The 15,370-nt window shown below is 44.5% G+C and overlaps 2 protein-coding genes across 4 annotated transcripts; one reads left to right on the top strand and one right to left on the bottom strand.

The window, feature by feature from the left end:
• Positions 1-1,374: 1,374 nt before the first annotated feature.
• On the bottom strand, positions 1,375-12,133 carry DERL2 (derlin 2). Of its 3 annotated transcripts, XM_077311048.1 has the most exons (7): positions 11,976-12,133; positions 9,917-9,982; positions 7,222-7,295; positions 6,302-6,395; positions 3,980-4,175; positions 3,247-3,337; positions 1,375-1,893 (listed from the first exon to the last, which is right to left on the bottom strand). In XM_077311048.1, exons 1-7 carry the CDS (start codon positions 12,066-12,068, stop codon positions 1,788-1,790), a joined length of 720 nt encoding a protein of 239 aa, XP_077167163.1. In that variant the 5' UTR covers positions 12,069-12,133; the 3' UTR covers positions 1,375-1,787. The 3 variants fall into 3 exon arrangements, with proteins under 3 accessions (XP_077167163.1, XP_077167164.1, XP_077167165.1); XM_077311049.1 differs by lacking the exon at positions 9,917-9,982 and having other exon boundaries at positions 11,976-12,120; XM_077311050.1 differs by lacking the exons at positions 9,917-9,982; positions 11,976-12,133 and adding an exon at positions 7,680-7,747.
• A 130-nt stretch (positions 12,134-12,263) lies between these two features.
• Positions 12,264-15,340, top strand: MIS12 (MIS12 kinetochore complex component). The gene is made up of 2 exons (XM_077311052.1): positions 12,264-12,538; positions 13,714-15,340. The coding sequence occupies exon 2, from the start codon at positions 13,747-13,749 to the stop codon at positions 14,365-14,367; it is 621 nt and encodes a 206-aa protein (XP_077167167.1). The 5' UTR covers positions 12,264-12,538; positions 13,714-13,746; the 3' UTR covers positions 14,368-15,340.
• Positions 15,341-15,370: the final 30 nt, after the last annotated feature.

Raw genomic sequence — 15,370 nt, 5'->3', positions numbered from 1 at the left:
TCGTCTGCCTGAAGCGGCGCCCTCTGCAGGCCGGAAGGGGACACTCTTAATAGGGACGGGAGAGATTCTCTGGTCTGAAATCAGCCCTGCGGTGGCTTCTGCCCCAGGAACGAATCGTGGAATCGCACAGTGCACTCTTGGCAATAAAACTTTGTTGGCCTAAAGAATGGGCGGTATAAACATCCAAATAAATAAATAAAATTTGTTTGGTTGCTTTGGAACAGCACAGATACCCTCGCTTGCATCTATCTGCAATAATAACGCAATCCCTGACTGGGGGAGTCTGTCTGGAGGTGTATTCATTCTTCCTGAAGAAAGGCAATAGCAAACATTGTATTTATTGCTTAGACGTATTGCTTAGAAACAAGCTGTGGGCCGTTTTAATAAACACAGCAGCTGCATAGAGGCATTGCTTGGGATTGTAGCGGTGGGGGGGGGTGATGCCCTCCATGCCTGGCATGACCCCGCAGAGCTGCTGTCTGTTTCATTGCTGCTCTGTGTGTTGCCTGTGACATAACCTGGAAAGTCTAAACTAATCCAGTTTTGGGAGCTAAGCAGTTAGTATTTGCAAAAAGAGTTGGTTCTTATATGCTGCTTTTCTCTACCAGCAGGAGTCTCAAAGTGGCTTACAACCGCCTTCCCTTTCTGCTTCCCACAACAGACACCTTTCCAAGAAAGCCCTGATATTAGTGCTTGGTCAGAACAGCTATATCAGTGCCCTGGCGAGCCCAAGGTCACCCAGCTGGCTGCATGTGGAGGAGGAGGAGTGGGGAATCAAACCTGGCTTGCCAGATTAGAAGTCCACGCTCCTAACCACTATACCAAGCTGACTTAATGGCCTTTCACATACCTCAGGTCCTGTTGCCAATAATTCCTGACTGGTCTTGTTAGTCTACCGAATCAAAACAAAAGTCCAGTGGCACCTTAAAAACTAACATTTATTGTTAACAGTTCTATTGTACTATAAGCCTTTCCCAAGGAATCACAGGGTTACAAGGCGGAGGCAGGCAATTACAAACCACCTCCGAATGCCTCATGTTTTGAAAACCCCATGGGGCCATAAGTCAGAAATGACATTATGGAAAGAATGAAAAAGAAATGAGAATTTTTGACCTTCCTCATAATTCATCATGTGCAATAACCTAACCCGTTCCAGTCCCTCAGAGTTTGAAAAGTTCATAATGAGATTTCGCACTAAACCTCAACACTCAACCCCCCCCCCAAAAAAAAAAAGTATTAACCATAAGCATGCCAGGATCAGCGCAAATTGTCCTCAGAACTTAACCAGCTCTTCAGTGCTGTTTCATTTTGGAAGTATTCCCCCCCCTCCACCCCAAAGTTAAAAAAGAAAAAACCGATCAATCTTGCAGGGTATGAATCTATAAAAAAATTTATTCCCTCATGAAGTTTTCCATTCAGTCTCTTGTATCAAATACATTTTTGGGGGGAGAAAAATCTTAGAAATATCATTTGTTACACAAAGTACTGATGATCTCGTTAACCTGGGGGTTGACAAGAAGGTGCGTTTGCAGTTATCCTTGGCTCTCTTTAGATCGTTCAGTCTGGAACCAGCCAATGCAGCAAAAGCCCCTGGAAGTATGAGTGTGAAGACAAATGTCTTACGACAAGAACACTTTTTTGTTGTTGTTCAACTTAAAAAAGTGCTTATATGCTCAGATCAGAAAAGCCTTCAGAAAACTTCTGTTCCTGTCACAAGGGTCTCCAGCGTGGTACTCTAGCTTAGTCCCTTCCCAGAAGAATCTGGTCCTCTGTAAGGCTTTCTTGGTTCAGCCTCCAAGGCGCTGACCTTCTCCCCAGTCAAAGCCGCCCGGCCGTTCTTCAGGCAGAGGATTGTAATTGGGGTCGTCTTCGGGTGAGTCAAATATTATTTTCCTAGGAAACAAACATTATTTTAAGGCAGGGATGTTCAGAGAGAGAGAGGAAACTTTATTTTGAGATTTATACACTGCCCTTCCCAGCAAGCCGGCTCAGGGCCATTCCAACATTTTAGAATACACAAAATACATAGAACCGTGAACAGTCACATTCCTGGATAGAATTTTTATCAGCAATGTTTTAAATCTCACTTTTTTGTCTGATTTAAGCCTTTTAATCCCTTTCCAGAAAAGTTGCACTCCTCCCGGCTCAGTGTGGTTGTTCGGAGTGGAAGCTTCTAATCTGGGGAGCTGGATTTGATTGCCTGCTCCTCCTCACGCAGTCCCAGTCCTGTTAGAACTGTTCTCACCGCAGTTTCTCATAGAGCTCTCTCAGCCCCACCTACCTCACAGAGTATGTTTTGGAGGGAAAAGAAGCGAAGTTGAGTGTAAGCTACGTTGAGACTCCTTCGGGCAGTGAAAAGAGGGATATTAAAACCAACTCTTCTTCCCATCTGTCTATCCTTGTTTTACAATGAATAGAATCTAACTGCTGGCCTAGTTATCTGATTTTCTAGGATTCCCAGCAGGAGTTTAGAATACCATGTACAGTTCTGGTCACCGCACCTCCAAAAAGGTGCTATAGCATGGGAAAAGGTACAGAAAAGAGCAACTGAAATGATTAAGGGGGTGGGACACCTTCCCTTTAACTTGGAGAAACGATGGCTGCAGCGTGACATTATAAGAAGTTTACCAAATTATGCATGGGACAGAGGAGAGAAAATACCTTTCTCCCTTTTTTATAATGCAAGATCTTGTGGGCACTCAATGAAATTAATAAAAAGTAGGCTTAGAACAGAGAGAAGGAAGTAATGAACATGTGGAATTCACTGCCGCAGGAAGTGGTGACTGTTACAAGCATAGACAGCTTGAAGAGGGGCTTGAAGAAACATGGTGCAGAGGTCTATTAGTGGCTCTTAGATGGAATACTGGGACAGTGATGCTCTGTGTTTTTGGTACTTGGGGAGCAACAGTGGGAGGAATTCTCGAGTTCTGGTGCTATTGGTGAACCTCCCGAGGGCAGTGAGATATTGGCCAGTGTATGACACAGAGTAATACATTGATCATTGGCCTCCTCCAACATGGCTTCTCTTATGTCCTTAGCAGGTCTTCTTTCCAATAGAAGACCTCTGATGTAGCAGTAAGAGGCCATGCTTTATATATATACTATTGAACATTCTAGTCCTTTTTGGCTGTTAAGCTGCAAAGTGCCATGCTTCTTACTTGGTTCCAATAACAAGTGAACAACACGGTCAACATTTGTACCTCTGAACAGTCTTGGGCAGCCCCTCCCCAACAGGAAGATACTTACAAAATGGATGGTGTTTTGAGCAGCCGTCCTCCACCAGGCTGATTGGGGAAAACATCTTCTAAGAAGAAATATATATGGCCAACGGCAATACCTAAAGCCCAAGGGGAGGGGAAGAGAGACCTTTTTAAGGTGATACACAGCCATTGACATTTCTACCCAAAGCACTGCCATGGATGCATTTTTTTTAAAAAGGAGAGGAACAAAAACAGCAGTGAGCGGTGCTCAGCAAATGTACGCAAGAATTCATACAAAGCTACGATAGCTGCTGTTGCAGATCTCATGCTTCTGCCATGGGCCACATGGGATGAAGAACATCTTTGGATTTTGTTTCCTGCCGCTCTCTCAGCTCTGCAGCAGAAGATATAGAAACCACCCTCCAGTGAATTTAGCAGGGCACCTTCTACCACAGCGCAGGGCGGAAAACTAATCCAGGCTTGGCAAGGGCCAGCTGTCCATCTAGTCTGCCAATGTGGTGCAGAGGTCAGGATCTGGGAGATCTAGGCTCGAATTAGACTTGGCCACGGAAGCTGGCTGGGTGACCTTAGACCAGCCACATACACTAAGCTGAACCTACCTCACGGGGTTTTTGTGAGGGCAAACTGGAGGAGAGGAGAAAGATGTGAGCCTCTTTAGGGAGGACGGTGGGGTATAAACGGATTAAATAAAAATAAACTTTTTAAGCAAAAGAATTCCGGGGGTCTCATGAAGGCCACGGTGATCCTCGTTGGCTTACCCAGGAGATCCACGATAATAGAGTTGCCCAACAAGAGCGAAAACCCCATGAGAATCCAAGGAAGAAACGGGGCCTGGAAGATGAGGAGCCCAAAGAAATTCATGCGGACAAAAGGGTTCCGGCGGCTCCAGACGTACACCAGCATTATTGTGAATGCCTGCCCTAAGAAAACCAAGTTGACAAACAAGCCAAATATCTGGTCGAGAAGCAGTCAAAGAAAAATTGTTTAGCAACGTCTTCGCAGAGAGGAACGAACTGGTCCAGCCTCAAGCACTGTCTATTTATTCAAAGAAATAATCCATGGGGATCCATAACGCAACTAACAACTGAAAAAAGTAAAGTGTTAACTATAACAGGAAGGAAGAAGAATTATCCTGCTGCTCCGGAGAGCACTGAGGAAGCCCCATTGCACTTTTATAATCTGAATTCCCCAAATAAAAGCCAGTGAGCAAGATTTGTAATACCCTAAGGCAGGGAGTGGCCAAACTGTGGCTCTCCAGATGTCCATGGACTACAGTTCCCATGACAATTGTAGTCCATGGACATCTAGGGGAACCCTCCCCAATCTAGGGGAACCCTCTTCTATCCCCTTCCTATCATCACAGAATCCTAACCTAAACTAGAAGGGCTCCAGTCATGCAAAGCCAGTTTCTGATAACCGGTTTTTTGAAATTCAGTTTTTTTGAAACTGAATTATGGTTGGTGTTTTTGAACAAATGAAAGAACAAATTATGGGTCAGAGCTGCTTGCCTGCTCTTATTTTCTGTCCTCAAAATCCTTCCGTATTGGCTCAGAAGGGGACAGCCTCCTAAATCCAGGATAAGGTTTTGGTACTTATGGAAGACCTAATGAAATTCTGAAAATGCTGTTCCTATAGAGTAGTCCCAAAGGGCTTCTTTCTGCAGCATATCATGAACGTAGAGAATTCGTCAGTGCAAGCTGTGGTGCTTGCCCATGGCCTACAAAAGGAGCTAGACAAATTAATGGCCTGTGAGTTGCTACCAGCCTTGATAGAGAAATGGAATCCCGAGGTCTGACACTATGTCAGTGAAAATTGGTTATAGGGAGGGGGATTGGGGAGGGCTGCTGCCTCTGTGCTATGCTTGTGGCCTTCACAGAGGCATTGATTTGGCTACAGTGAGAAGCCAGAGGAACAGGCAAAGCTGCTTTCTATTGTCAGACCTTTGCTCTGTCTTCAGTATTGTTTACTCTGTCAGCCGCTTTCCAGGGTCTCAGAAGTTTTTCGCATTGCATACTGCCGGAGCCTCCTAGCTAGGGATGCCAGGGACTGACCCTGAGATGCCTTCTGCACACCAAGCAGATGCTCTATCAGAGAGCCTTGGCCCCTCCCCCCCAAAGACTAATCGAGATGCTAATCACATTGCTGGCTTGATCTAGCGGAGTTCTTGCCTTCTCATTCCATATTTGTAACTTTCTGACTTCAGGAGGAGACGAAAAAGCGTTGGTTTTTATACCCCGCTTTTCACCACCAGAAGTAATCTTCAAAGCGGATTACGATCGCCTTCTCTTCCTCTGCCCTAAGAAAACCAAGTTGACAATCAAGGCTGCACTGAGCAGGAGGTTGGACTAGATGGCCTGTCTGGCCTCCTCCAACTCTATGATTCTATCTGTTCCATTCTATTCATGGATAGGTGGATCTAAATGCGGTCCTCCCCCATGACTATCATGCAGCTTTTAACAAGGCTCGGAAGACCCCCTCGCAGAGCATCCTATCTAATCAGGCAATCACACTGCTAGTTCTACCCTTCCTGTAGAAGCATTTGATTTTAAGGCAAAGTGCAGACCTGCTGGAGCTTGGGGTGGCCTGCGTCAGCTGAAAACAGAACCTGCAAAAACGGCCAGAAGTCTTCTGCAATTGCACGTGATTTTAGGATACAGGGAATCTTGTCCCTCTAAGGTTATCCCTCTAAGATACCCTGAGGTTTCTTGGGACACCATTTAAAAGAGAAATAAAAAAGAATGGAAACTCAAAATGATAGTATTTTCAGCCGTGTAGCTGCGGTCTGGTAGTTTTAGTCCAGTAACTGTGGCTGGTGTCTTCATAGGTAGGACATGGCAAGATGGAAATCTCCGTGGCGTGGAAAGATTCCCATCTTGCCATGACCTACCTCTGAAGACACCAACAACAGTTCCTGGCAAAATGTCAGGACTAAAACTCCCGGACCACAGCCACACAGCCTGGAATACCCACACCAGCCGGTTGACTCTGGCCATGGAAAGCCTTCAACTATTGAAATCTCCAAGCGATTTCTCCAGTCTGGTGGCGATTCCTAGCTTTCGGCCGGAACGGGACAAGGATACAGTCATTAGCAGGCCACCGAAAAAGAACATAAATACGAAGTCTGCTGTCCGACCGCGGAATGATCCTTCCTCCAGCATTCGACAGTAGCGGTATCTGAGGTTTAAAGGTCAGGAAACTTCTCAATGCCAGATGAACCCAGAGGCTCCATGTTGGGTCTCAAGGATCTTTATTTAAAGGTTTCATATAACCGGTGGGGGGGGAGAGATGTTTCATATGAAAGTTAAGCCAGCAAGTGGAGGTATCTCTGATCATATGTCGATGACTGCAGAATGTGTCATTATGTTCAACGGAAAGTGGACCGATGAGACTTCGGGATCTCCATTCATGCCCTTTAAAACAGGATTTACCTGGATTCTGATCCCTGGGTATGAATTCGTTATGTTTACTTGGTTAGTGATTCGGAGTGCTGTCTTCTAATGTGGCGAGCCAGGTTTGATTCCCCACTGCTCTTTCACATGCAGCCAGCTGGGTGACCTTGGGCTCCCCACAGCACTGATAAAGCTGTTCTGACCGAGCAGGAATATCAGGGCTCTCTCCGCCTCACCCCCCTCACAGGGTGTCTGTTGTGGGGAGAGGAAGGGGAAGGCAATTGTAAGTCGCTTTGAGACTCCTCTGGGTAGAGAAAACGCAGCATATAAGAACCAACTCTTCTTCCTTCTCCCAAAGTGGGCAATTATGGACTGAAGGGTGAGGGGAGGAACCATGGGAAGCTCCTTGTATTACTGAACAAGAGACAAGTGTTATGTCATCATAGAAATTGGGAGACCCAGGTTGGACTCCTTGCTCTGCCACGGAAGCTGGTTGAGTGATTTTGAGCCAGCTTCATACTCAGACTTAACTCTACCTCACAGGGTGGTCGTGAGCATCAAACGGAGGAAAGGAGGACGGGATTTAAACGGAGCTTCGACAAAAAGGATACAAAAATATCATATTAAATAAAAAATTAAATCCAACTGGTCCGAAGAAAAGGAAGTTGGTGATCAGCCTCCATACCTGGAAGACAAAACAGGTGGCAGAAGTTAAGAATTTGATTATTGTTAAGCTCACGGCTAGAAGAAATCTTAAATCAGTTTAAACAAACAACATCATATTTAAAAGGGGATTGTTTTCCCCTCCTCCTAACAACGTGGCAAGCTTTCCTCTTGACTTCTCAAGAAATCTGAAAGCAGCAGTATAAGGGGAAAAAACATCTTTCTTACAGGCACAGTTGATCTTGGTCTAGATTTATCCGTTTAATATGCCCGTTTCTTTAAACGGGCCTGACAGTGCCACTGAGCATGCACATAAGTGTCATCTTTCTGACCGAGCCACAGTGAGTCTTTTCATTTAAAAAGTAGGGTTTCTTCTAAGATAAGATGCTACAGCCTGCACACAAACCTGAGAGCTAGCGCCTCTCTTTTCAGGCATTAAGCACAGTCCAGTGTGGTGCAGTGGTTAAGAGTGCTGGACTAGGAGCTTGGGAGACCCAGCTTTGAATCTCCGTGCTGCCACTGAAGCTCGCTGGTTGACCTTGGGCCAGTCACTTTCTCTTGGCCTAAACCACTTCACAAGGAAGTTGGGAGGATAAAATGGAGGAGGGAAGAACAATATTATGTTGGCAGTTTTCACTGGGAAGAAACATAAGGTATGCAGAGCTAAAGAAATAGCCACTACTTTTGACAACATGCGAAAAACAGTGTCTGCAATTTTTCAGTGATTTGTTGATGCAAGAGCACTTAGATTGGCTTGATTGGTCAGGCTGAAGATTTTAAATTTTTTGATACCTTTTAACACAAGTGCTTCCTTATCAGCTAAAGAGAGCAAGGAGTGCTTGCACTCGAAAGCTCACGCCTTGAATAAATCTTTGTTGGTCTTAAAGGTGCCACTGGACTCTGCCTTCCTTGTTTGGGTTCATTTTCGGTGGGAATCGAACCATGTGGTGATAGTCCCAGTTGAATGCATCTGCCCATTTATCCTCGGTTTTTACATATTGGTTTCCTTCACTGTGTCCCCCACCCGGGAACTGAACCAAAACATATAGTGTATGCTATATGTTATATGCTAAGCAGGTTATTGCTGTTTTGGCCTCTTCATTATACTCTTTACTAATTTACTGCTAATTTACCCCCTTTCCAGGCCCTGACGGAACTAGTGCAGTTCCGAAGGGCCTGTAAAACAGGCTTTTGGTTGGGGCTAGTGAATCAGATAACAGTGAATCAGATAACATTTACTGGGCCCCCCTTATCAACACCACTTCCGGACTGCAATCTAGTTCTAAGAGAGTTGAGCAATATAATAAAAATATGGCTGATGTTGACATGGTTTGTACAATTTAATTGTAGTTAAAATCTTATTTTACTGTATGTTTTAAATTAGTGTTCTTATGTTTACATGTTGTAAACCAGTTTGCTGGGAGGGTGGTATAGAAATCAAATTAATAATAATATTGATGATGATGAGGAACTGGCCATTCCCATTTCATTGTGTCTGAGGAAGCATGCACATACACAAAAGCTTAAAAAGGTAAAGGTATCCCCTGTGCAAGCACCGGGTCATGTCTGACCCTTGGGGTGACGCCCTCTAGCGTTTTCTTGGCAGACTCAATACGGGGTGGTTTGCCCAAAAGCTTACACCTTGAATAGAACTTTGCTGGTCTTAAAGGGGCCTCCAGACACTAACTTTGTTCTGCTACTTGAGACCAACACGACTGCCTGCTTGAAATCTATCAGTTTTGAATAGCTTGTGGTCCTCAGGCTGGCCTTTTCCACAAGGTGAGGGCCGTAGTACAGTAGGCACCTGTAGGGGCAGTTGTTGACTTTGCCCATTTGCAGGTTGACTTGCAGAAGGTACTGCTCAGGTGAGCAAAGCTGCCGTGGCAGGGCACAGGAGAAGAAACAAGTATGAGAGCACAAGTTTTAATGTAAACCGCCCTGAGCCTTCGGGGAGGGCGGTATATAAATCTAAATAAATAAATAAATAAATAAATAAATAAATAAATAAATAAATAAATAAATAAATAAATAAATAAATAAATAAATGCCATGAAGGCATGGATCCAGATGGCCAAATGAGCTGGCCAAATGAGCTGTCTCAAGGAAAGTGGCCAGATTTTGAACCAAGCAAAGTTGGAAGAAAGCCTTTTTTGGCAACTTCATTTAACTTGCTTTCCCCAGGGCTCTTAACTGAATCAGCCAAACCCCATCAAAAGTGGAAAACAATGTCTATCATGACCTGCATTTTCCTCACCAGCATTACTTGTGTCTTTCCAGGATCTGGTTTCAGTTCATTCACTCTTAACCATTTAACCAGTAGCATGCAGCCAAGGCCTGTATTGCATCGTAAGGAGATTGGGATACAGATATACATAGCTGGGGTTCATCTGCACACTGATGACAGTCAACCCCATTGATAATAACAGGTAGCCAATCACAATGTGCGGTGTATACAGCATGCCTGCTGAGCTCCCACCTGCAGTCACACCACTGCCATCGGCAGCGATTCCAAAACTACTCCTGTCTACGGAGCTACTTTTTTGTTCCCACCTGTTGAAAACAACAGCAACCTCCTGTTGAGCAAGCTGAGTTTACACAACACTCTTTAAGAAGCAATGACTTACCAAAAAGACAGGCACTTACTTGATAGTGTTTAAATATTAATTCTGGGTTGAAGTATAGCTGAAATGGTGTGATTAATTCTAATTGCTGAAAGAGATGAGCATACAAAAGGAAGTCAAGGTATGGCACCGGAGTGATGCTCAAATTCTGAGCGTACTGCTAGGACTGATCCTCTGAACCAAGGAGCTCTCTACAAACTAATAGAAACCAGCTTTGCCTCTTAGATCTATACGTTTTGCATATTTACATCTTAACAATATAGTTCTTAGGACATATGGCTTGACAGACTAGCTCCCACCCGGTTACCTCATTAAAGGGTATCCTTGCTTATCAGCCTGTATACACATGTAATTATGCACTACATACCTGTGAATGCACACAAAGAAAACAACAGCAGTGGACTCAAATGGCCATGAATCTCTGATTGGTCTATGCTAACCTCAATGTGTACATCAAATAAGCACAACCGCAGTGATAGGTATTCTTATTAATAGGCTAATTCTAACATCCATGCTCTGAGAAGAAACCAGGTTACCTTTCTGGAATATGGGAAGTAGAAAGACATCCACATCTAATTTATCCGCATTCATCTGGGGCTTGCCTAAAGTCCCTCAGTGAGTTTAGCTATTTAACTGGATACTAGCAGATTACGGCAAATCAAAATGAAAGCGTATGTCAGGACTTCCGATTAAAATCATGGCATCTCCAGTTCAAATGGCCTCAGACATCCTGGCTGGCAAGAAGACCATGAATATTTATTTATTTAGATTTCTATACCGCCCATTTCTTTGCAGCTCTGGGTGATTTATCTCTTGCTAAGGAGAGTGGACAATGCTGTGTTAGACCAACTACACAAACCTAAATTGAGTTACATCCTTCTAAACCCACTAACTTCTACATGCTCACAGGTGTGTAACTCTATTTAAAACTGAGCTGTCAGGCAGCAGTCCAAAAACATATACTGTGACTTAATTTCTTAATAACCATACATACAACAGTATTGTTAGAGACTGCAATCATATTTGCATTTGCTTAGGAATAAGTTTCAGTGAATAAAGTGGGATCCAATTCAAGGTTTTATTTTTTAAAAAGAGGATATAACTAAAAATCTATAACCTCACCACATTAGCAATAGAGAGGCATCAAGGCACAGTGACTACAAACTGTGAATGCAGGAAGTTAATTGTTCAAAACTTCTCCCCTGCCATGAACTTACCAGGAGGCTTTTGGCAAACCACTATCTAGCATCCCTCTCTGTTCTCCACTATTATTATAGAACACTGGCATAACTAAAAAGGGTGTTGTAAAGATTCTGGAGATAATATATACAAATATGTTGTGAGATATAATCGGAAACATAATAATACTGTATGTTTATTCACATTCAGCGCAAGTTTATTTCTACAGGGATGTCAGGGGGTTGGATTAGATGGCCTTCCAACTTTATGATTCCATGTGACACACTCAAGCTAGCTAAAATTGATCAGTGATTGTACTAGCCTGTAAGGGAGCGGCAAAAGGGAAGGAGAACTGCAGCCAAATATAGGGATATGCACGCACACACCCCTTCTGTACTGGAATGATCACTGTAAGTCACTCCGCTTGCCTCGGCAGAGAGGTGACTTATAGAAAGGAAAAAGAAATCAAAATGAGCCCACAGCAGTCCCGACCCCCACTACAATATTTCAGCAGAGCTATATTAAGACAGACGTGCACATTCACAACAAGACCTGGAAGGCTGGAAAGAACAAATGAAGATTATGGATCGAAAGATCAAATTCCTACTTAGAGCCTGACAAGGGAGGCATTATGCAAATCTAAACTAATACATGCAAATTAGTCTTTCCACCCAAAACATGGCATGGAGGGACCCGAGGGGGGGGGAGATCCTATAAGACCTGCATGATGTAAACATATATTAATTAGTCCCCTCCCCAAAGCCTGTCCCAGCACAAGGGAGTGTCCCAGGCAAACTAGCCCCGCCCTGGTGAAAGGCCAATAGGTGGACACATGCAAATATATGCAAATTGGCCCTCTCAACCAGGGGGCAGAAGCTAGCCCCCTTTCTCCCCTCACTCACCACGGCGGCGGTGGTGAGGACACAGGCGGTCGTGTAGGCCCGGGTGACCACAGGCATATGAAGGTACTCCTGGCGGAAGGTGCGGTACGCCATCCTGGCGCCGTCGCCGAGGCTCCTCTCCCACCTTATTGCGTCACCGCAGCGTCAGCCAATACGAACACATCTAGTGGCCGGACGGGCAGCCAATCGGCGGCACGCGCCTCCCGCCTCTAGGCTCAGCTCATCCAATGAGCACCGCCCGCCGCCTTCCCGCGTCCAATCGGACACTGTTGTAGGAACATAGCGGAGGGGGACGAGGCTAGAGACTCATAGGGCGCCTTCCGAAGCCCGTCATAGAGATTTAGTTGCCAGAGCGGCCTCGGAGTAGTGGCTGGGCGGTGACGCCCGAGCGGAAGTTAAAAGGCGGACCGTCACTCTGGTTTTGTCTATGGTTCCGAGGGAGAAAGGGCGGGGCTAAGTCTTCGGAGCGGAAGAGGAAACGTTTGAATATGGCGGGAAAGGGGAGAAGTCCGTTGGGCGGTGGTTGAAGGCTTTCTGCTCGGGAAAGAGAAGCCGGGTCTAAGGTAAAAACGACATACTATATTTTCAAAAAGCTGCCTTGTGTGTAACCGCCCCATATAGGAGGTGGGAGGTAGGGTTGCCAACTCCTGGTTAGGGGATTCCGGGAGGGTTGCGAGTGGAAGAACTTGAGCAAGGTACAATGCTCTAGACCAGGGATTCCCCACCAGGTCCGCGGCCTTTCCCCACCTACCTTAACGGACTTCGTCACAAGCTAAGGGCTCGATGACTAGGTCATGGGTATAAAAATCAAAGGGGAGAGAGTTGGTTGTGGTTCAAGCCCCCTTCTCATTTCCTGCTTTTCTTTCCACCTTACAGGAGAGGGAGGGAGTGAAAGGAGGTTGTGGGTGGTGATGTCACCTCTGGTGATGTGTCACTTCCGAGGGGCGTGGCAGGGAGCCATGGCCAGCTGACATCACTTCCCGAGGTCCTCAAAGCCTGAAAATGTATTGCAGGGGCCCCTCCACAGTCAAAAGTTTGCTCTAGATGCTTCCATAGCAGACATTTCTATTTATTGATTTATTAAGTTTCTAAACCACTCTTCTGAGGACTCAGGATGGCTTACAACATTAGAATACATTCTGTTAAAACATAATAATGTAATTCAGTTCAGTTAATTCAATTAAGGCCAATTTTGGGAGAGGGGTGGTTTAGAAATCCCTAAATAAATCAAACCAACATGTACACATTACTGTTATTTGAAAGCCTAGGAGCAATCCTCCCTTTCTCATGTGTGTGGGGGAATAAAATGCTAAAATGATGTCTCTCTATGGCAGCTAGATGTTATTGCTGTAGTATCCATATGTGCATAGGAAGGCCGATAGGACTGATGTTTTATGGGCCTCGAAAATAAGCCTGGTTGAACAACTCTCTCTTGCAGGCCCTACAAAACTGCTTTAAGTACCACAGGGCTCTGCTATCACTCAGGAGAGTGTTCAGCCAGGCTGGTGTCAGGGCAGAGAAAGCCCAGGTTCTGATTGATGCCGTTACCTTCTTTTCTGCACTCTCTGTAGTTTGGAGATCAGGTATAAATCCAGGAGAGTACCAGGACTCATCTGGAGCTTGGCAACATAAGTGGGGCAATGGATCACATGACTCAGTGAGGACAGAAAGAGCCACATAGGAAGTAAATCTTGGTAGGCTTAGTCAAAGCTGCCTCAGACTTTTTGTTTGTTTACAGATTTTTACATGGTGTGTACATTCACTTGTCAAGATGTCAGAAAAAGTCATGCTCTACGAGACCCAGTTTTTTGGCTTCACCCCTCAGACGTGCATGATGCGTATGTACTTTGCGTTCCAAGACCATCTCTTTCACATGATGCTGGTAATAGAAGAGGTGATCCTGAAGAAACTGGAGAGCATGCGGTATGCTAAGCTCACATCGTCTTCGATCCGTCGATGCAGTGAGAAATTCCTTGCCTATATGAGGAACCACTTTGACCAGCTATTTGGCAAAATGGAACAACTGCTGCTACAGGTGGTGCTAACTATCCCAGAAAATGTTTTGCTCCCCGAAGACAAATGCCAGGATCAATATCGCTACACTGAAAGTGAGTTTCAGGAGCTCCAGGAGGAGATCCAGCACATGGAGCATCTCATTAAGACTGAAGTATCTGCCCAGCAGGCTCTGAAAGCAGAGCTGGAAGAGCAAAAAGCCACCCAGGAACACCTCGAAAGGATCTGTCAGTGGTTTGATGGCCTCAACAACGTATGCCGAGAACATGGGACTAGCAACCTCAAAGAAAGTTTTGATTTCTTGAAGGGGAATGCAGCCAAATTGCAAACTGTGATGCAGGAAGTTGAAGACAAAAGCAAGAAGTTGAACAAGAAGTGATTGTGCCTAGAAAGCCCTAAAACAGAATAGGTTTGCCATTAAGCTAATAAGCCTTTTGTTTACCCTCAAATAATACATTTGAAAGTGTACCAAAAACAAGTACTGAAAGACTGATCTCTTCAGCAGCAATTGTGTATGACAGTCTTAGAACTTCCATTCTGTTCCTAGTGTTAATTATCAATTAGTAGGTTGTCTCACATGACCTTTTTAGTTTCAGGAAAAAAACAGACCTAGAAGAGTCATCTGTCAGTTCTAGATTTGACCTGCATTTCAGAATATGTAATTGCAGCTAAAACATAATTAAAAACATGCCACTGTTCCATCATAGGTCTACTGGCCACATTCTGAGCTATACAAGGACTATGACAGGTGTCTAAAAAGCTGCTTTCTACAAAGTCAGTTCACTGACTTATCCAGGCCTATGTTCTTGGCTCCAATGGGCAGAAGCTCTCTAGGTTCTCTCAGGCCAGGGTCTTTCCCCTTCAAATGCATTTTAACATGGTGGGTTGGGACCTGCATGCAAAGCATGTGCTTTACTACTAAGATGCCCATGGACTATCCTTAGCAAATTTTAAGGTCTTCTTCTACATAGTTTTAAATTAGAAGACTGTGCTCTGATCAGGAATTATAGCTTTTGCATGAACAAGGCTGTAACCTAGCTTCAGTGATCTGGAGATCTAGAGCAGTATTTTGACTGACAATGAATCCACAGAGGCAATGTATCCTTGTAATAAATGTGTAACAAATATTCAAAATGAGTTTCAGCCCTTCAAGAGCAAGTCTCAGTCCACTGTGAGAAAAATTTTGTTTATATGATTTAGGAGTGGGGAACAAATACCAACAGAATGCTTTGTTTTGTACCAGTTAATACTTTTTTGGCATAAGATGAAAATAATGAACCATATCCTAGTCCATATCCTGGAACTTCTGTGTCCACAACAAATACAGTTGACTTCATGCATGACCTCTTTAATGTTTCAGAGGTGATTTTTTTATTTAGCAA

Source organism: Paroedura picta, chromosome 15 (assembly GCF_049243985.1).
Source record: "Paroedura picta isolate Pp20150507F chromosome 15, Ppicta_v3.0, whole genome shotgun sequence".
Classification (NCBI taxonomy): Eukaryota; Metazoa; Chordata; class Lepidosauria; order Squamata; family Gekkonidae; genus Paroedura; species Paroedura picta.
This window is presented reverse-complemented; position numbering and strand designations above follow the sequence as displayed.